Consider the following 19,462-nt stretch of genomic DNA (forward strand, 5'->3'; position numbering starts at 1 on the left):
AATTTTGTGCTTATAGAAGGGCTAAAAGTGCTTATGATAGCGTTTGGCAGAAAAATTTAAAATCACTTATGGATCATATAAACGCTTATAAAAGCGCTTTTAGATGGACCTTAACCTTATGGACCACAATCTTTTTTAAAGCCCTTGTGTTTACCCCAAAAAAAAAAAAATGCTTGTTGACACAATCTTCCACAATACATTAATTTTAGGGAGCTAGTTGAACTTGAAGACTGCAAATTGCCCCTGGCTCTTATGCCTAACACAGCCATTATTTATGTTCCTAGAATGGCCAACAAAGTGGATTTGCTAGTGATGATGCAACAAATACTAGCACATATTGAAAAGAAAGTATGGAGTGCCGCACCAAGTAAACTAAAGAAAAGAAGAAGAAGTGGTGATGACATTGATAAAATAAAAATAAAACAAAAGAAAGAGGAGCCGCCAGCACCAAAGAACAAATAGCAAATGGAGTCAGGTGGCATTGAGTAAACAATTGAAAGTTTGCAAATAAACAAAAGGAATAAGATATATATATATTTTGTTGGGAGATTCACTATTATACCCAATATAGGAGTCCAAATTTTATTTTTTTTTTTTTAAAAAAAAAAAAAACCTATATGAAATGGACTTTAGAAACACATCCAAAGACCATTTATAACTTAACAAAAAGACTTTTAACTTCTTTTAATTACAAAACTGCCATTGATTTCTTAAAACAAATCCAACACCAAAACCTCATAAAAAAAACCCAAAACACTCAATAGGGCATCAAAGTAATTTAATAATCAAAATTAAATTCAATAAGGCCAGCTGTCATTTTTTGGGTTTGTTTATCGAAATTAAATGGTGTAGGGTTTATCTATATTATTAGTGTTAAGAATGGGTATATGACTAAATATCTCTATTTTGTTCAACATCTTCTCTTGAGCTCTCCCCTCCCTCTCTCTATTTCTCTTGGTTGTAATTTATATTTTAGTTTTACTATTTTCTTGGAGAACTAAAGAAAAGCTTTCAATATAGGTTTGTAAGTTAATTAGTATGATCCGAACTTGAGCTTAATGTGAGAATATGAAGGTGAAAATGTCCCATATTGAAAAGTTAAGAAATCTAGCAAGGACTTATAAGGAGTAGAGTTATACTCTTCCCATTACCAATTGATTTTGGGGTGGAACCTCAACTTCTTTATAGTTTCAAAACGGGTTTTCCATGTGTGAAACCTAGCGGTTACAAACAGGAATTGAGTTTGGGACTCTAGAGGAAAGAGATGAGCAACATCAAAGCATACACAAACGCTAGAGAGAAAAGCAGGTTTTTTTATAAACAAAATTAGTTTAATTTTATAGAACTAACACTGATTGCAAAACATAATTATTTTCTAAAAAAATTGTGTTCTTTCTTTCCACTCCTCGTGGACTCGACACTCAAGTTATACTGCTTAATATACGTTCACTCACTACTACATTTATCCATTTGCACGACGAAGAAGATTTAGTCGTGCAAAGAAGAATCGAGTCGCACAAACTTTACCGCGACATAATCCTCATCGCGCACTAACCGTTGCGCAAAGATCGTGAAGAAAGACATTGCGCGACAAAAAACTTTCTTGGTCGCGCATTGCGCGACGAAATTTTTCGTCGTGCAAAAGTAAAATATATTTTATTTACCTTTAATTTTACGTTTTTTTTTTGTAATAAAATATATTTGATTTAGTTTTAATTTTACATTTTTTTTTTGGTAATAGAATAAAATTGCAATAAAAAAACTATAATGAAGAGAAAAAATAATATAAATTTATATAGTACAAGACAAATGTTTAAAATGTAATTAAGAAAGTAAAAAACTAATTAAAAAATGTAGCAACATCTATGTTGTCGTCTTGCAAATACGGCTTGGAAGTCTGGACATGGTCGACAGGGGCAGAGGTGTAGTGGCCATGCTCTAGTTGGAGGGGCTCGAAGGTCGACAAGGAACCAAAATTTGGCGGGATTGGAATGCCGGACCGAGAGAGGGACTCTATAAGCTGTGACATCTGGGTCGACGAGGTCTAACACCATTTGTGACAATCTTCCATTGGGATCTTCCCCAAGCTTTAGATGATGAATATGGTGATTTTTAAAGCCCTAAAATTGTGTAAGTGAACAAATTCTGTCATAAGTACATGGTAAAGATCATTTAATGAAATATATATTACAGTAACATCTACATCTTGAATTGTGCATATTATATACAGCGATCATTTTAGAGCATATGTAAAACTTTGTTTTGAGAACTTTGGCGATCGAGTAAAACACTGGATCACGTTGAATGAGCCATATACCTTTAGTATCAATGGTTATGCATCCAGGTCCCACGCACCGGGATGATGCTCTACTTGGGAAAACCTAAATAATGATACATACAATGCTTACACCTCATGCTTAAATATTCCACCTCTTGCTTTAACAAGATTTGAGAACTATATAATTGCAACATGTCAACTTTGTACAAAATGTTTAGTAAGTATAAGGGACTTTCTAATGCTTTTGTAAAGTGTATAAATATATAATAAATATTAAAATAAGGCTTAAATGAATTAATATAGTGAAAGCCATGCAATAAGATTTGATGAGGTAGGCTATACTAGTTAATAGCTAGACTCACGTGGCTTGCCCTACAACAAATATATATATATATATATATATATATATATATATATATATATATATATATATATATATATATTATCAATTATATAGTTTGCAAACTAATAACTATAAATATTTAAATTTTATGAAATATTAATATACATATTTAAAAATATGGGGTTTCATCCTCGAAATTTACTAACACTTAATCAAGAAAATCTACTCTAAAAACTTATGCCCCTAACTCATTCTATCAATTCAAACTTATTTTGTACTAATACTAGACCACAGTTCCCAAGGGTGTCTAATCCCTATTAGTGAGATTTATAATGTATAATTTACAGGGATTGATTTAATATTGTGAAACCCCATATTTTTAAATATGTATATTAATATTTCATAAAATTAAATATTTATAGTTATTAGTTTGCAAACTATATATATATATTTCGTTGTTGTATGACAAGCCATGTGAGTCTAGCTATTAACTAGTAGTATAGCCTACCTCATCAAATCTTATTGCATGGCTTTCACTATATTAATTCATTTCAGCCTTATTTAATATTTATTATATATTTATACACTTTACAAAAGCATTAGAAAGGCCCTTATACTTACTAAACATTCTGTACAACGTTGACGTGTTGCAAGCATATAGTTCTCAAATCTTGTTAAAGCATGAGGTGGAATATTTAAGCATGAGGTGTAAGCATTGTATGTATTCTTATTTAGAGTAATGCTATTTAGACACACAACATTGACCACCTTAGCTGACCACCTTATGTGGCAACTGATGTGTCATGCTATGTCAATTAATGAATGTTGCGATGAGTCCACTTACTAGGAACGCTAGGGTTTTTTAATTTGTTTTTTAATTGACATGGCGACATTCATTAATTGAGTTGACATGACACATCAATTGCCACATAAGGTGGTCAACTAAAGTGATCAATGTTGTGTGTCTAAATAGCTGCACTCTCTTATTTATAGCCTTAATTTGAGAGTGCTCACTAAGCACCCTACAAAGCCAACTTATGGGGCTATTTAGGGTGGCGACATACTACTTTCAAGCCACCTAAGTACTCTAGTAAAACATAGACTAGTTGTGTGGCTCAATTTTAGCTTCCATCTACATGGATTTTGCCAACTTCGATTCCTTATAAATAGCATTCCTTTGTATTTCTTGTATCATAGTAGTTCTTTTAATTGCTTTTGTTTACAAAATTTCAAAAAGAAGGGAAAAGTGAGAAAACGAAAGTGTTGGTAGACTTTGGAGGAACTTAAGATGTTTGGGCTTGTGACTAAGAATTATACAATAGCTTTGGAATTGAGGTAAGGGGTTTCTTGGAGAACCTCTATAGAGATTGGTTTAATTAAATTTCGTGAACACTATATTATGCATGATATTATTATGTGATTATTATTGTTATTGGGTGTTTAAGTGTTGTTAATTATCATTATATTATTTTATTAATATTGACATGATCATATGTTATCGGTGATGGCTGGAATTCTTGGGTTGATAAAGAAAGTATGGAAAAGAGGGTAATGGGAAGGATCTTTTGTGTAGTTGAGTCTGACCACTGTAGGGACCAAGTTCGGGCGAGCCCGTGTGCACAGTAGAATAGGATATCGGCGGTATAATTGTCGATTGGGTGATTTGGGCTTGGAGATTAATGGTTTAGACAAGATGACTAGCAAAAGGGGAATTATGGGATGATTGAGATGGGTGTTAATTTATATATTGGGGCATTCAAAATCACAATGGTAAAATGCATGGTATGGGACATGAAGATTTGTTTGCCCTATTATATAGATTAATGGGTTGGGTAGAATCGAAGCTTGTTCGTGCATTATTATTTGTTATATGTTATATAATTGCATGTCACTTAATTTAGTTATATCAATTTACTATGGTAAGGTCTCATGTCCTTACTGAGCGGTGGTTGCTCATTCCTCATCTTGTTCAATTTTTCAGATGAATTAGTGGTAAGACAAAGACTAAACCAGTTGAGGTTGAATTAAAAGAGAGTGATAGAGCTTTATTTATTAATTGTAAAGTTGTAAGATTTTGGAGCTATTTTTATAAGAGAAGTTTATTTTAAACCTTGTTTCGGCTTTTAAAAAAAAAAAACCATAACCAACTAAAGTGGAAGGAGCATAAGCAAGCGATGAGTGCTGGGTCCTGGCATTTCACGCCCCAGATCTGGGGGTCGGTGGAAATCCCGCGCCAGGTGCGTGAGAAAAAAATAAAAAATAAAAAAAATGAAGCGATATCATTGAAACAAAAACTCAGTGCAATGAATCTTCCACCAAAGCATCCATGCATCTTCCACAATACATTTTAGGCTAATAGAAGACTGCAATTCGCCCCTGGCTCTAATGGCCAACAAAGTGGCCCATTTATAGACTGGCACAATTGTCTGCCTGAAGCATCCAATTGGTTTCAGACCAAAAAAAAAAAAGCATCCAATTGGTTGCAGATTTCACTATCTTCAGACAAGGGGATTGGCTAGTGATCCAGTAAATACTAGCAGATATTGAAAAGAAAGCATGAAGTGCCGCACCAAGTAAGAAAAGAAGAAGTGGTGACGACATTTAAAAATAAAACAAAAGAAAGAGGAGCCGCCAGCACCGAAGAAGAAATAGCAACTGGAATCAAGGTGGCATTGAGTAAAACATGGAAAGTTTGCAAATAAAAAAAATAGGCTAAACTATACCTGGAGTTACATTTTCGTCATTGAACTGCAAAAATAGTTGTTGTCATCCTCAAATTAGGTCACGTGTTGCACTATTGGACATTTTCATCAACTCCGTCAACTTTTCTATTAATTTCATAAGTAAATTCGGAAATTCACTCCAAATGTTTAGGAAAAAAATAAACTAATAAAAATAATAATTAAATATTAAAAAAGACCACCGATTGATTGGCTCTTCTCCCTGCACCAACCCAGCCCTTGCACCTTTGCTAACCCACCATTCTAATCCATGGGGGAGGACGACTGAGGTGGAGGGAAGACGCGGAATTGTTGATATTATGACTCAGAGGAGGAGAGAGAGAGAGAGAGAGAGAGAGAGAGAGAGGGGCAGTGGTGGTGGTCGATGGTCGTTTGGCAATGGCCATGACACAGCGACTGGTAGTTGTTATTTGGCAGTGGTATGAGATAGCAATTGGGGAAGATGGTGTTGATTCAAAAAGTCATATTTGCCCTTAAGAATTATGGCACGTGCCATGTACATGATCAATTTTGACAGAAAACTAGACGGATTTGACGGAGACGAACGGTGCAACGTTGGACTTAATTTGAGGATGACAACAACTATTTGTGGAGTTCATAGACAAAAACATAACTCGGGATATAGTTCACGGACCATTGCTATACAGTTTAGCCTAAACAAACAGAATAAGAGAGAGAGGCATATCTTACAGTTCTCTCAATTTCTCTCGGTTATAATTTCAGTTTTAGTTTTTCTATTATGGGGAACTAACTTCTTAGCTAAGGGCAAGTAAATATATAACTTAGTTGGTTGAGCTATTCCTCCTCCAACGATGTGGGTAGAAGTTCGAAACCCCCAAACATCCAATGAATATTTGTGTAAACCCCCTCCTCCAATTAGGAATGGAAATGAGTCGAATCAGGGGTGGGCATATCATTCACATTCCCCATACCCCATTCCCGTTAATTCATTTTTCCCCCATTCCCACCTTCATATCCACAATATTCAAATTGGGAATTCTTCATCTCCACCTTCATTGGAGAACGGTTCCCCGACCCACCCCATTATAAAAAAATATATAAAAAAACCAATAAAATACTACTTTGTTGAATGAGAAAAAGACAATGTGAGCATGTACATATATCAATTCAATTTTTATTAACTAGAAATCTACACTATTTAAAAATAATAATTATACATGTGAAAACTACATATCGAAGATATGATCATCATTATAAAAATAGCACAACCATACCTTTAAGATGATTAAAAAAACCTCTACCTTTAAGATGATTAAAAAAAGCCTTTTTTGTTTTATTTTTCTCATTATCATTAAATATTTAAACACGTATACCTAAAGGATCAATTTGTGTCTTTAATAGTGGTCAAGTAGTATGTATACTTGGTCTATACACACATGTATATACATAACAGACTTAATGTGTAATTCAATTTTTATCAACTGGAAATCTACACTATTTAAAAATAATAATTATACATGTCAAAACTGCATGTCGAAGACATGATCATTATAGAGAGGTAGTACAACGATAACTCATCTTAATAATATATTTATATGAAAAATAAAATTTTATATATATATTCTAGACCGGGTAGGTTCGGGTTAGAATACCATCCCGGCCCTTCTCTGAATATCATAGCCGAAAAATTCTCTAAACCCATCCCCATGGCTGTTTTTTATCCTTCAAACCCGATCCATTAGGATCAAAGCCCTGCGAAGACCCTTACATGCAGAGAAAATCGCCATTCCCCAGTCGCTTGTACTAAAAAAAACCTCCATAACAAAGGTTAAAGGGAAAGTTTTCAATATAAGTGTGTACTTTAAGTAGTTTGATCTGAACTTCTTAAGCTTAATGTGAATGAGTTTGATTATGGTTTTATTTTGGTCGGAAATCTCCATTGCAAACCCATAAGGGGCAAGGAGAGAACACAAAACTAAGCTAAACGCACAAGCCAAGAACTAATCCAAGGAAGGGAGATCCAGCTAATACCAAAATCCAGTCTAGCGATACGATCAGACCCCCAAAACAAAGCGACAACAAACAAGGGGGCGGGGTAAGCCAAACACATCCCTAACAAGCCCCAAATCAACTTTCGTCCAAAAAAAAAAAAAAAAGCCCCAAATCAACTTAAACAAAATTCTGACAAAGGAAAAACAAATTTTATTTTCAACAAATGTTACTTTTTGAACAAAATTCTGAGGGAAGAACTATTAGAACAATCAACTTTTGACGAATATATATATATAATAGTTTTAGCCAATGGTTATACTACTTCATAAACCTGCACTTGACTTTGAGCAGGTTCAAAATAAATTGAGGAAATAAAACATAAAAAATTGAAGACATAGTCCGCTCACCATGACAATTAAAGCTAAATCACGATTGTTTCTTCACTCTCCTCCAAGCTCTCTAATATGAGTATGTGTTATATTGAAGGAGAATTAAAAACAGTAGCTTCTTTCACCCACACTGGAAATTTAAGTGTCAGATATGCACGTTGCCGGTACCATGGAGACTCATCTATGGTAGAATAGAAAGGGATCAGAGTAGAGAAGGATTCCTGGATTGATTTTGTGACTTGTTGGCTTTTGGTTAACCCTTCATTATCTTAATTTAATTTCTTAATAAGTTAATGATTTTTGACATGCTGAAATTTGGTAATGAAAAGTCATGATGATGTGTTTTAGGACTTCATTTTGGTGCACAATTAGTGTTCCTACCATTACTCGGTGATACAACCAGTTTTAAAGCCCACTTGCGTTTATCCCCCAAAAAAAAAAGGGAAAAAAAGAAGAAGAAGAAGCACGTACGTACTCTCTATAAAAACCCATGCAATATGGCAGGAAGAACCAGAACACCAAAAACCGTCCTCCAGTTAATTATGGCAATGATGCGATTAGGCACTTTTCTCTTTTGTGTGGTGCTACTCTTTGGCTCTGCATTCACAAATACAGATCTACAACTACGCCCCCGTTGTGATCGCCTCCTCAATAGGAGAAATTTCGATGATCTCCAACCAGAGTTCATATTTGGGACAGCCTCAGCAACTTACCAGGTCATTGATTTGTGTTTTTTTAATGTAACTATATACTTGGGCTTAATTTAATTTCAATATGTCACAAATGATCAATTCGCTTCCACATGCATGAATATTGAAATCTTCAGTCTCTATGTACATTTCAGTGCGCTGGTGCTGTACAAACCGAAGGTAGAGGACCAAGTATATGGGATAACTACACCCACACCCATCCAGGTCTGTGTAATAAGATAACTTCAAAATTATTACCCAAGGGGAGCTATAATTTTGATTTGGGGTTCTTTGTGCTTAATGAGATTCCTAGCTAGGTTGAAGCTACCTTTGATGATGATTTGTTCAGAGTTTCTAGAACTCCTATTGTCTTTGTCATTTAATTTTGAGATATTTAGTCATATACCCATTCTTAGCACTAAAACTATAAATAAACCCTACACTATTTAATTTCTATAAACACACCCAAAAAAAACCCAAAAAATGATAGCCGGCCCTATTGAATTGAATTTTGATTATTAAATTACTTTGATGCCCTATTGAGTGTTTTGAGTTTTTTTAATGAGGTTTTCGGGGTTGGGTTTATTTTAAGAAATCAATGGCAGTTTTGTAATTTAAAAGAAGTTAAAAGTCTTTTTGTTATCTTGTAAATGGGCTTTGGGTGTGTTTCTAAAGTCCATTTCATATAAGTTTTTTTTTAAAAAATTTGGACTCCTATATTGGGTATAATAGTGAATCTTCCTTTAATCTTTTTGTGTTTAAGGGTTAATCCTCCATTTCAACCCAAAAAATAAAAAACTTCAAAATTATTTATTTATCTTTTTAACTCTACTCAACTTAACCTGGATTTAAATATTTAGGAGATTCAATTCTAATAGTGTGAATGATATGATTTTCGGGATCTTTATGCTCTAAATAATTTAAATTTTTTACGTATATTTGTAGAAAGAATCAAGGATCGCAGTAATGGAGATATCGCTGTTGATCAATATCACCAATACAAGGTTCTAAAACTTAGAATTTTATTCTCTGGACCTTCTTTACTTGAAGTTGCAGGGCACAACATACTAAATTTTGGATTCTAGCCAAACACATGACATTTGAAGACGAGATATCCTTAATTTGTAGCTTAGTTCTTATAATTATTTATATATATATATATATATATATGTGTGTGTCATTATAGGGTGATGTGGAGATAATGAAAAATATATCGGTGGATGCTTATAGAATGTCTATAGCATGGTCAAGAGTGCTGCCAAGTAAGTTGATTTACTCTCAATATTGTACATAACAATTTTTTTTTGTTTTTGTTTTTTCTTACAACTGACTTGCACCCTTTATGTTTTGAGTTGTGTAATAACTCTCGGTTGTCTTTTGTATAATAACTCTCAGCATTTTGTTCCCAATTAAATGCTTAAAAGAATATATAGCTTAAATTTTTTGTTTATTTTAATTTATGTTTGTAGATCGAGTTATTTTCCTATTTGTTGTATTTTATTTTAATTATTAGATGGAACGCTAAGTGGGGGTGTGAATATGGCTGGGATCAACTATTACAATAGTTTCATCAATGAACTCATAAGTAGCGGTGAGTAGTCATCTCATTTTACATGATCGATACTTAAAACTCTTATCATTTAATCAAAGATTTACTTTTGTTATACTCATATACATAAATATATATATACAGGTCTAACACCATTTGTGACAATCTATCATTGGGATCTTCCCCAAGCTTTGGTTGATGAATATGGTGGTTTTTTAAGCCCTAAAATTGTGTAAGTGAACAAATTCTATCCTCAGAACATGGTAATGATCATTTAATGAAATACATATTACAGTAACATCTACATCTTGAATTGTGCATACTATATACAGTGATCATTTTAGAGCATTTGCAAAACTTTGTTTTGAGAACTTTGGCGATCGAGTAAAACACTGGGTCACGTTGAATGAGCCATATACCGTTAGTAACCATGGCTATGCAATCGGGGTCCACGCACCGGGACGATGCTCTGCTTGGCAAAACTTAAACTGCACCGGTGGAGATTCAGGCACTGAACCATATTTGGTGACACACCACCAACTCCTTGCACATGCAGCCACTGTAAAATTGTATAAAGACGAATATCAGGTCTAATTAATTACTATTTTTATCTTATTTGCAGTCCTAACTAAGAATCCTATCTAAGTCACTAATAGAAGACATAAATAATTTGTATATTAAATTCTCCTCACTCTAAATGAACTAAAATTCTTGAATTTTCTTGCGTAGGCATATCAAAATGGCTCGATAGGAATAACATTGGTGTCGCATTGGTTTAAGCCCGCTTCAAATTTAAGAAAAGATAAATGGGCTGCACATCGAGCTTTGGATTTTATGTTCGGATGGCAAGTATATTGGTATTTTATTTATCTACATACTCAATTACATGTTTTATTTATGAATTTATGTATTTTGTAGGTTTATGGACCCAGTGACATACGGTGACTATCCGCAGAGCATGAGGTCAATTGTTGGAAAACGATTACCAAAATTCACGATTGAAGAATCCAAGTTACTAGAAGGGTCATATGATTTTATTGGAATAAATTACTATTCTGCTAGATATGCAAGTCATAAACCTCGCGTTTCTTATGCACATAAAAGCTACTTAACAGATCCTCAAGTTAATGAAGCAAGTGAGTTCAAAGTGCAAACTTTACTTTGAGCAATGAATCCACTTATTAGAAAAGTTATATTCTAATATTCACATACATATATTTTTTGGCAGCTGAGCTTAATGGGGTCCCTATTGGTCCACAGGTTCACTTCAAATTATTAGCTTTTTTTTTTTGCTAATTAAATTTTCAACTTATACTATTAGCATTTGGAGGATTAACATTGTTCTCCACATCCAAATTAATCCTAAAATCTCAATTATCTTTAAATTGGATTGCAGGCCGCTTCAGATTGGTTATATGTTTATCCAAAAGGACTTTACGATCTTGTACTCTACACGAAAAAAAAGTATGATGATCCAATAATTTACATTACTGAGAACGGTAATTAATAGTTTTAAATTATCATTAATTTTATAATTAATGTTTCACATATATAATGGTATGCAATAATGTTAAGTGTTATAACGTCTAAATTTAAAACTAAATGCATATGGTAATGCATTATATTGTAGGCGTTGATGAGTTCAATGATCCCAAATTACCACTTGAGCAAGCCCTTAATGATACCGATAGAATTGACTATTACTACCATCACCTTTGTTACCTTCACGCAGCCATGAGGTAAGTGCTTATTTAAGAAATTAACTAAGGCAATCTAACGTACAGTCATCTTAGATTTTGGCTATTTAAACACTACATTGACATCAATACATTGAATTCTTCCCATTTTTTTGGTGCAGAGATGGTGCAAAGGTGAAAGGATATTTCGCATGGTCATTGCTAGACAACTTTGAATGGAGTGATGGATACACGGTTCGTTTTGGTATCATCTATGTGGATTACAGTGATAATCTAAAAAGGTATCTAAAGCGCTCAGCGGAGTGGTTCAAAAATTTCCTCAAGAAATCTATTTGAAAAAAGTACGAAAGTGAAGAATATTTGTAGACAATAATTATGGGATACCAAAAGTTTGAATTCCAAATGTGGAATAAAGTGCGCCAGCTCCCCTGGAGTCGTAGAATAGGTTGTAGCAACTCATTATGAGTTTGTGGTGAGGGAATACCCTCTTCTTGTATTTTATTGGCCATAGTGGTAATTTGTATCTAAATAATAAATGCAATTCCTCTTGATAATGATGAATAAAATGAAAAACTAAAATATGAAAAAGAGTTATTTACATTAATATTTATGAGGTTTCTTGTGTTTTTATAAAACCCCTTCAGGTCTCAAAAATTACACGAATACCACTTAAGGTTTCAGTTTGTTTTCACAAAACCCCTTTTCGTTGACTGTTTGTCTAAAAATTGATGATTTCATTGAAAAAAAACTTATGCAAATGAAAAAAATTATTCTCAATGAAGTATATGCAATCTAATCTCAAAGGCCAACTTTGTCATTTGGTGATTTTTTTTTTGGTATAAAATCATCAATCTTTGAATGAAAAATAAATGAAAATGAATTTTGCAAAAACAACTTAAAACGTCTGGGGGTGTTCTTATTATTTCTAAAAGCTCAATGAGTTTTGTGAAGAAGCCAAAAACCTCAAGGAGTGTTAGTGTAAATAATTCATGAAAAACTCTATTATATTATACCCATTTGTAAATTGACTAAATACAGGTAAAAAATGATTACTGAGAAAGAGAAAGTAAAAAATTTGAATATAGCTTTTTCGTAATTTTGATTTACATAAAGAGCAAAGTTGAAAAACTATATTGTTTGAGCAAGAAATTCTGGAGCACAGACCTTCACAAGAAAAAAAATACAATCATCCCCCATTACTCATGTCACATCTTAAAACAAGAGGCCCCATACTCTTCTAAGCTTAATGAGTCATTGAACATAAGGAACAAACAGTATCAACATAGCGATATCACTACATTGACAACAGCCATTGAACATATATTCTAAATTCCCAAAATGGATCTATCAAAATGGATTCATCTTACTTTTCCTGGAAGGTAAGTGTGGCATCGGAAATTATCTTACTCTCGTTTAGCTTCTTTATAACATCAGATTGCTTGGGTGAATAAATTATGTTCATTTCCTCCAGGGCCTCGGCATGCTCGAGTATGTACCTTGCAAACTCAATTCCATTGGACCCTTCGGTAAGCTTTATGGTAACCTCCTCCAACTGATAAATAAAATCCAGATTTTGCAGCTTCCAGTATTCCATATCAAACCCAGATGCCTGGACCTGGACCTGGACCTGGAAAAGCAAGAAGAAAACAAGCAACTCAATTGAAAATTTCCAAAAACCAAAACAAAGCATACAGAAAGGAAATCTACATTACTTTAATAGCATGATAATTATGCTCCTGATTCTTGAAACGATGTATATAATATATACACTCATACATATACATATATAGAGAGAGAGAGAGAGGGAGAGACAGAGAGAGAGAGACTTTGACTTACGTCATCAGATTTACGAGCGTAAATAAGTGAATCATTCTTTATGTGTAAAGTACACAAATTGGGCATTCCTCTTAAAAGAGAGACCATTGATGGGACGAGATCGTCACTAATGCTCTGAGTATTCAGAGTCAAACACCAAATATCATCGAATTGAGCTGGAATGGATCCTTCCCTGTACAGAGCCTGCAATGTTATAATGGTAAAACCTATATCATGTTTCTCAAATTACTTGTCATTCTTTTTAACAAAACCTTTAAGGCATAAATATTATCTTTTATTCAAAGCAATGCCATCATGCAAAGTTCCAAACAATTCTGAAATGTAAGAAACAAATATTTGCTACTCCTACTATCCCGAAACAAGGAAAGAGTTACAAATTAGTTCAAATTGCTCTAGTTTTTGCAACAAAATAGAAATTGAGTCTAGAGGGATAGAGGGAACTGATTCTCTTTACCTTAACGGTTGCTTCATTTATACCAAGAACTCCAACCCTGCGTACGCTGCAAAGAGCCTCAAATACGTTTTCAAATTCATCTACTTTAGGATCCAGAAAAATATATGCTTCTTCCAAGCATTCTAATTCTCCAAGGTTTGGGTGATTCATGACATTCCCAACCCAACGCAAAAAAATTAGATTTGGAGCAAAAATATTTAATGAGTGGTCACCGGATAAAAAAAATCCCCAGTCGATCCTTATGCTTTCAAGTTTCTCACCTGAGATTTTAAGATGGCAGATTTGAGACCCATAGGGATCATAAAAATTAAATCTTTCCAAAGACGGGCTTTCAATGGCGATACTCTTTATATTTCGAACTCCGGCAACTGTTAATTGCTTGATGCATTTGCAGGAACATGAGATCCATTTGAAAAACGCCTCATCTTCTATATCAAGCTCTCCCAACTCCAAGCAACTGAGATTAGAGGAAAAGGCAAAGGGGGGCGTTTTAATAATAATGCCCTTCATTTGCACCACATTTAGAGACCTCAACGATGTGGAAAGAAAGACGCAACATGGAAATGCTAACCCTTCATCCTCAAAATCACATAACAAGATGTCAAGACAAAGCACTTCAACATTACACCTCACTGCATTGTGGATCCATGTGATGATACGAAAATTCTCATTACTACATAAGTAGCATGGTTCGTAATTGCCCTCCTCTATGTAGTGACCATCCCAAAAAAGATAAAACGACTGTATCTTATTATCCCGACGATGAAACAAGAACCTATCCAATGTGTTCAACAACTTCACCCTAAGCTCACATGTGGACGTATCCACCGATGAAAAACAAAAATTCAACGAGGGAGATGACAGAGAAAGCGCCCTGCATCCTTTGGACCCACAACTGAAACGAGTGAGCTCTTCTATATCAAGGAACGAAAGAATGTGATGGGCAACTTCCAGTGGAAGATTACTGAATCTGTTCACCAAGCTCTCAGTATGAACTCTTCCACCTTCACAACTTGCAGTAGCCCTTAACTTATTCTTGTGTTCCATGAAGCTAAACTAACTTGTGGCTTTTGGGTTTTGCAAGAGAAGTTGGGTTTTTAATTTATACTACAATTCAAGGGCAATTGAACACTAATACATTCAATAACTTGTGATTTTTAGATACTGAACCAAAATGAAGAAAAGTAGTCGCGAGTATGCTGAGTACGTACCAGTCTGGTACCCAACAGAATTGGAGCTTACTGTTGCCGTAGCTTGTAGGAGCATTTTCGAGCCAACATAGTTCCTCCAGATTCTCGACTTTGATGGATTGGGATTGGCAGACGGAGCCCTAATTTTTTTCATTTGGGGGTTTTATATCAGTTATACCAGTACGGGGGAGGGAGTGGATGTTAGGTTGGGCTTCCATCTACAATTCAAAGAGAAGATCCAAGCCCAACCTTTTTATCAGGAAAGTTTACAGCTTTAAGGAAGTAAATAAATAATTGGGAGATTCACTATTATACCTAATATGGCCCAAAGCCAAAGCCCAAGACCATTTAGAACATAACAAATAGGCTTCGACTTTCCTATAAATTACAAAACTACCATCAATTTCTTAAAACAAGCCAAATCTCAAAACCTCAAAACAAAAAAAAAAACAAAAAAACAAAAAAACAAAAAAAAACCCAAAACACTCAATAGGGCATCAAAGTAATTTAATAATCAAAATTAAATTCAATAGGGGCATATGTCATTTATTATTATTTTTTTGGGTTTGTTTATAAAAATTAAATGGTGTAGAATTTATTTATATCACTAATGCTAAGAATGAGGTATATAACTAAATATCTCTAAATAATTTAGGTGAAAGCTTTTTTTCGTTACTTAAAATAATGTTTGTATTCTATAAATTTTCGTTTCTCAAATTATTCATTTTTGTTCCTTGCAAGACAAATTAGATTTGAGACTGAAGTAAATTGCAAGGAGATATTATCTCAGAAATATTACAGAAATATCCTTTCAAGGTACACATAAAGTCTTGTAAAAATATCAAAGATTATTCCCTCCTCCGAATGATAATTGTGGCAGTAGAAATCATCTTGTTCCTACTCACCATCCCTGCTGCAGCTTCTGATTGCTCATCTTTGCTGCCAAGAAAAATGGCAATTTTCTTCAAATTTTGAGCATTCTCAAGGATATACGTTGAAAACTCGATTTCATTAGACCCGTGGCCGGAATACTGTACGGTTACTTCTTGAAGCTGATGAAGGAAAGCAAGGTTTTGCAGTTTCCAATATTCCGTACCAAAGCCACTTGACTGAAAATATACAGAAGGCAACAAACATACAAGAAAATTAATTAATAAATAACTTGGCAAATTTATCACAAGACTATGTGTGAGCGTGAGAGGGAGATCAGTAGGCAACATATACTTCACTTACTGGTTCGGGATTCCAAGGCCCTTTCACAGTCCTTATGGACAAACTATTCAAATTAGGCATTCCTCTAAGAAGAGAGACAACTGCCGGAACAAGGTCATCTTCCAAGGTCGTACAATGTATCCTCAAGTTACAAATATTATCTAATATTGGTGCTGCCATGGAACCTTCCTTGAAAAGGGCCTGCATGTTTGTCAAGAAAAAATCTTAGACAGAGAGAGGAAAAGAACCTACGATTTTTTTCTTCTTTCAAATGATTCAAAAAATATATCTTGTTTTTACCAAGAGTCTCAAGGGTAGAGTTTTACCTTAATGGTGTCCTTGCTTATATGTAGAACTCTTGCCCAGCATATACTACAAAGAGCTTCAAATACATTGTCAATTTCATTTGGCCGAGGCTTTAAAAAAAGCTCAACTTTTTCCAAACTCATTAGTTTTCCCAGATTTTGGCTACCCCATGGACTGCCTATACATTGCAAGTTTTTAAGATTGGTAGCAAAAATCTTCAGTGAATTGCTGCTTGTTGATCGATGGCGTTCGGGCCCTAGATTTATTTCTATAGTTTCAAGCTTCTCACAAGAGATATTAAGATGCAGGTCACGAAAAATCAAAACATGAAGGTGTTCTAAAGACGAACTTTCGATGGTGATATTCTGTGTGTCTGTCATAATGTGCAGATCTAACTTCTTGATGCATTTGCAAGAACATGAGATCCATTGAAAAAACCTCTCATCTAAGTTAACACCAAACAGTTTCAAGTCATGGATATTAGATGAAAAAGGTAGGGAAGGCACTTCCAAAATCTGCCCAGCCAAATTCACTGACAAAGAGCGCAAATATGGAGAAAGGAAGACGCAAGATGGCAACGAAAATCCATAGGCCGGGTAGATAAGAAGATCAAGCTCTTCAACATGACACCTTACTGCATTCCTAATCCACGTATTTAATCGAAAATGATAATTAGAAAGCTCCTGTACTGTTTTGTTTGGATATAAATTCCAATTCATGCCGAAGTGCTGTATCCTATGATCACCACGAGAGAAGAAGTATCTATCCAAAGAACTCATCAGCATCTCTATATCCTGGTTGGGTTTTGGTTTTACCTCCTCATAGAAAATAAAATTCAACCCCGGAACTGATGGATATAATTGTCTGCATCTTTTCAAGACGGCACTCAATCGAGTGAGGTCTTTGAAAGGGAGGAAGGAAAGGATAAGATGAGCAACTTCATCTGGAAGATCACTAAATTTGTCTGTTATACTTTCAGAAGAAGTTGCTTGACAACTTGTGGATGCCGATAACTTTCCCATGATAAATAGAGTCTGTTGAAGGCAGTGTCGGAGCTACAAGAGATGTATCCTTCTGCAACTAACAATTTTGCAACAACTTATCATAACCAATTAGCTGACTACATGCACACAGGAGAAATAACCAATTAAACTCTCACATAGGCATATCATCAAGCACTTTCCAGGCACTACCACAAATAATTAACTAATTTTTGAAAACCCTAAGAGAAATCAACAACAAACAATGACAAGTTTTTAGAAAAGAAAATTGTACAATTAGACATCAATCTAACTTGAAATCAGAGCTTTTGAAAAATCGTATTTTCTGCAAACAAATCACTTACAGGTGGTGGCCGCAATTTTCCTTCGGCAGAAATTGGTTCTTTTCTATGCAGAGCAATATTCAATAGTTAAAAATTGGTCTTTAAGTGTGGGTATTATTGTTGATGCGCTTAAGTTTCTTTATATAATGGCCCTGACCTAGCTTGGCCCATAAATTAAGAAGCTTCACTTTCGGGCCAAGGGACCCAAATTAACCAACCCAGACCCCATTTACAACACACCAAATATGTCTCGACCATCCAATAAATTACGAACTGCCGCCAAGAAGCCCAAACCCATTTTCACCAAGAAAACAAGAACAAAACAAAACCAGCAACACTCAAAAGAAACAAAGAATAATAACAATCATAATAATAAAAGCAGACCACGCACGCGACCTAAGGACTCATGCCGTCTCCCTAACCTCTGCAAAAACCTCCAAAAACTGCCATCCCCTCCACAAAGATTGAAGCCGCACCTCTAAAGTAAACTGCAAAAGCATCGACAACATTTAAAGACAGACTTTGTAACTTTCAAGCCGATGAAGGAAAGCAAGCTTTTGCAGCTTCATTATTCTATACCAAAGCCACTTGACTTGAAAGAAAATATATGTTTTTCATGGAACCTTTCTTGAAACACGCCAGCATGTTTTTCATGAAAGAGGAAAAGAACCTGTGTTTACATTTTTTTTTTCCAAACTGCAAGATAACAGTAATAGTTAGTTAAGAGTTATAACTCATCAACCCAAAGTTTAGGAGGAGCTGTTACAATAACTAGTATAACATAAATAGTATCGCCGCGCGACTATACTAGGGATTTTTAATTTTTTTTAAAACAAAAGCCGCACGGCTCTTCGCAATATTCAAAGAGTGTAGCCGATCGGCTATACTGGGTTTTTTATTTTTCAAAATTAATAGTATGGCCGCGCGGCTGTAATCGTAATTTAAAAAATAAAAAGGGCCGCCTAAGCCGCCTAGGCGAGTCCTTTTTTAATCCTTTCTTTTTTGTAACTATAATATATACAAATCGTATAGCCGGTCGGCTATACTGGGGTTTTTTTTATAAAAAAAAATTAATCGTATAGCCAGGCGGCTGTACTCGTAATTTAAAAAATAAAAAGGGCCGCCTAGCCGCCTAGGCGCTAGGCGGGTCCTTTTTTTATCCTTTCTTTTTGTAATAAATAGTATAGCCGCACGGCTATACTGTGTAACTATAATATATATACAAATCGTATAGCCAGCCGGCTGTACTCGTAATTTAAAAAATAAAAATGGCCGCCTAGCCGCCTAGGCGCTGAGCGGGTCCTTTTTTTTATTTCTTTTTTGTAATAAATAGTATAGCCGCCCGGCTATACGTTGTAACTATAATATATGCAAATAGTATAGCCGCACGGCTATACGCTTTTAATGTATACTGTTTGTACCAAAATTTGCACTTTTTGGCCAAACTCTCCATTCTAGCCAAAATACATTTGGACTTATTTTTTTACTCATCAGCCCAACT

General features: G+C 34.6%; 3 protein-coding genes across 5 annotated transcripts; 1 reads left to right on the top strand and 2 right to left on the bottom strand.

Moving 5' to 3' along the window:
- Nucleotides 1-8,217: 8,217 nt before the first annotated feature.
- LOC110770126 (beta-glucosidase 12-like) lies at nt 8,218-12,173 on the top strand. Its single transcript, XM_088244273.1, has 13 exons — nt 8,218-8,420; nt 8,549-8,618; nt 9,339-9,397; nt 9,580-9,655; nt 9,907-9,984; nt 10,087-10,174; nt 10,275-10,530; nt 10,672-10,787; nt 10,861-11,078; nt 11,171-11,202; nt 11,339-11,441; nt 11,573-11,681; nt 11,801-12,173. Exons 1-13 carry the CDS (start codon nt 8,247-8,249, stop codon nt 11,973-11,975), a joined length of 1,554 nt encoding a protein of 517 aa, XP_088100399.1. The 5' UTR covers nt 8,218-8,246; the 3' UTR covers nt 11,976-12,173.
- Nucleotides 12,174-12,701: 528 nt separating this feature from the next.
- On the bottom strand, nt 12,702-15,256 carry LOC110770137 (uncharacterized). The gene is made up of 4 exons (XM_088255891.1): nt 15,141-15,256; nt 13,930-14,386; nt 13,476-13,658; nt 12,702-13,266 (listed from the first exon to the last, which is right to left on the bottom strand). Exons 2-4 carry the CDS (start codon nt 14,077-14,079, stop codon nt 13,003-13,005), a joined length of 597 nt encoding a protein of 198 aa, XP_088112017.1. The 5' UTR covers nt 14,080-14,386; nt 15,141-15,256; the 3' UTR covers nt 12,702-13,002.
- A 622-nt stretch (nt 15,257-15,878) lies between these two features.
- LOC110770138 (F-box protein At3g03040-like) lies at nt 15,879-18,581 on the bottom strand. Of its 3 annotated transcripts, none has more exons than XM_021974225.2 (4): nt 17,983-18,581; nt 16,658-17,711; nt 16,353-16,532; nt 15,879-16,228 (listed from the first exon to the last, which is right to left on the bottom strand). In XM_021974225.2, the coding sequence occupies exons 2-4, from the start codon at nt 17,657-17,659 to the stop codon at nt 15,968-15,970; spliced, it is 1,443 nt and encodes a 480-aa protein (XP_021829917.2). In that variant the 5' UTR covers nt 17,660-17,711; nt 17,983-18,581; the 3' UTR covers nt 15,879-15,967. The 3 variants fall into 3 exon arrangements, with proteins under 3 accessions (XP_021829917.2, XP_021829916.2, XP_021829914.2); XM_021974224.2 differs by having other exon boundaries at nt 16,658-17,757; XM_021974222.2 differs by having other exon boundaries at nt 16,658-17,717; nt 17,983-18,580.
- Between the last annotated feature and the right edge of the window lie 881 nt (nt 18,582-19,462).

The sequence above is a fragment of the Prunus avium genome, chromosome 7, assembly GCF_965620075.1.
Source record: "Prunus avium chromosome 7, drPruAviu1.hap1.1, whole genome shotgun sequence".
NCBI classification, from domain to species: Eukaryota; Viridiplantae; Streptophyta; class Magnoliopsida; order Rosales; family Rosaceae; genus Prunus; species Prunus avium.

Bases quoted from the DNA above. Each gene is read 5' to 3' on its own strand.
- LOC110770138 (XM_021974225.2), bottom strand. From the start codon at position 17,659: ATGGGAAAGTTATCGGCATCCACAAGTTGTCAAGCAACTTCTTCTGAA. The intron at 16,533-16,657 runs GTAAAACTCTAC...ACAAACATGCAG, and splicing joins TAAGCAAGGACACCATTAAG to GCCCTTTTCAAGGAAGGTTC. The intron at 16,229-16,352 runs GTAAGTGAAGTA...GTATATTTTCAG, and splicing joins GGCCTTGGAATCCCGAACCA to TCAAGTGGCTTTGGTACGGA.
- LOC110770137 (XM_088255891.1), bottom strand. From the start codon at position 14,079: ATGAATCACCCAAACCTTGGAGAATTAGAATGCTTGGAAGAAGCATAT. The intron at 13,659-13,929 runs GTAAAGAGAATC...ATAACATTGCAG, and splicing joins TAAATGAAGCAACCGTTAAG to GCTCTGTACAGGGAAGGATC. The intron at 13,267-13,475 runs GTAAGTCAAAGT...TTGCTTTTCCAG, and splicing joins ACGCTCGTAAATCTGATGAC to GTCCAGGTCCAGGTCCAGGC.
- LOC110770126 (XM_088244273.1), top strand. From the start codon at position 8,247: ATGGCAATGATGCGATTAGGCACTTTTCTCTTTTGTGTGGTGCTACTC. The intron at 8,421-8,548 runs GTCATTGATTTG...TGTACATTTCAG, and splicing joins CAGCCTCAGCAACTTACCAG to TGCGCTGGTGCTGTACAAAC. The intron at 10,531-10,671 runs GTCTAATTAATT...TTTCTTGCGTAG, and splicing joins TGTATAAAGACGAATATCAG to GCATATCAAAATGGCTCGAT.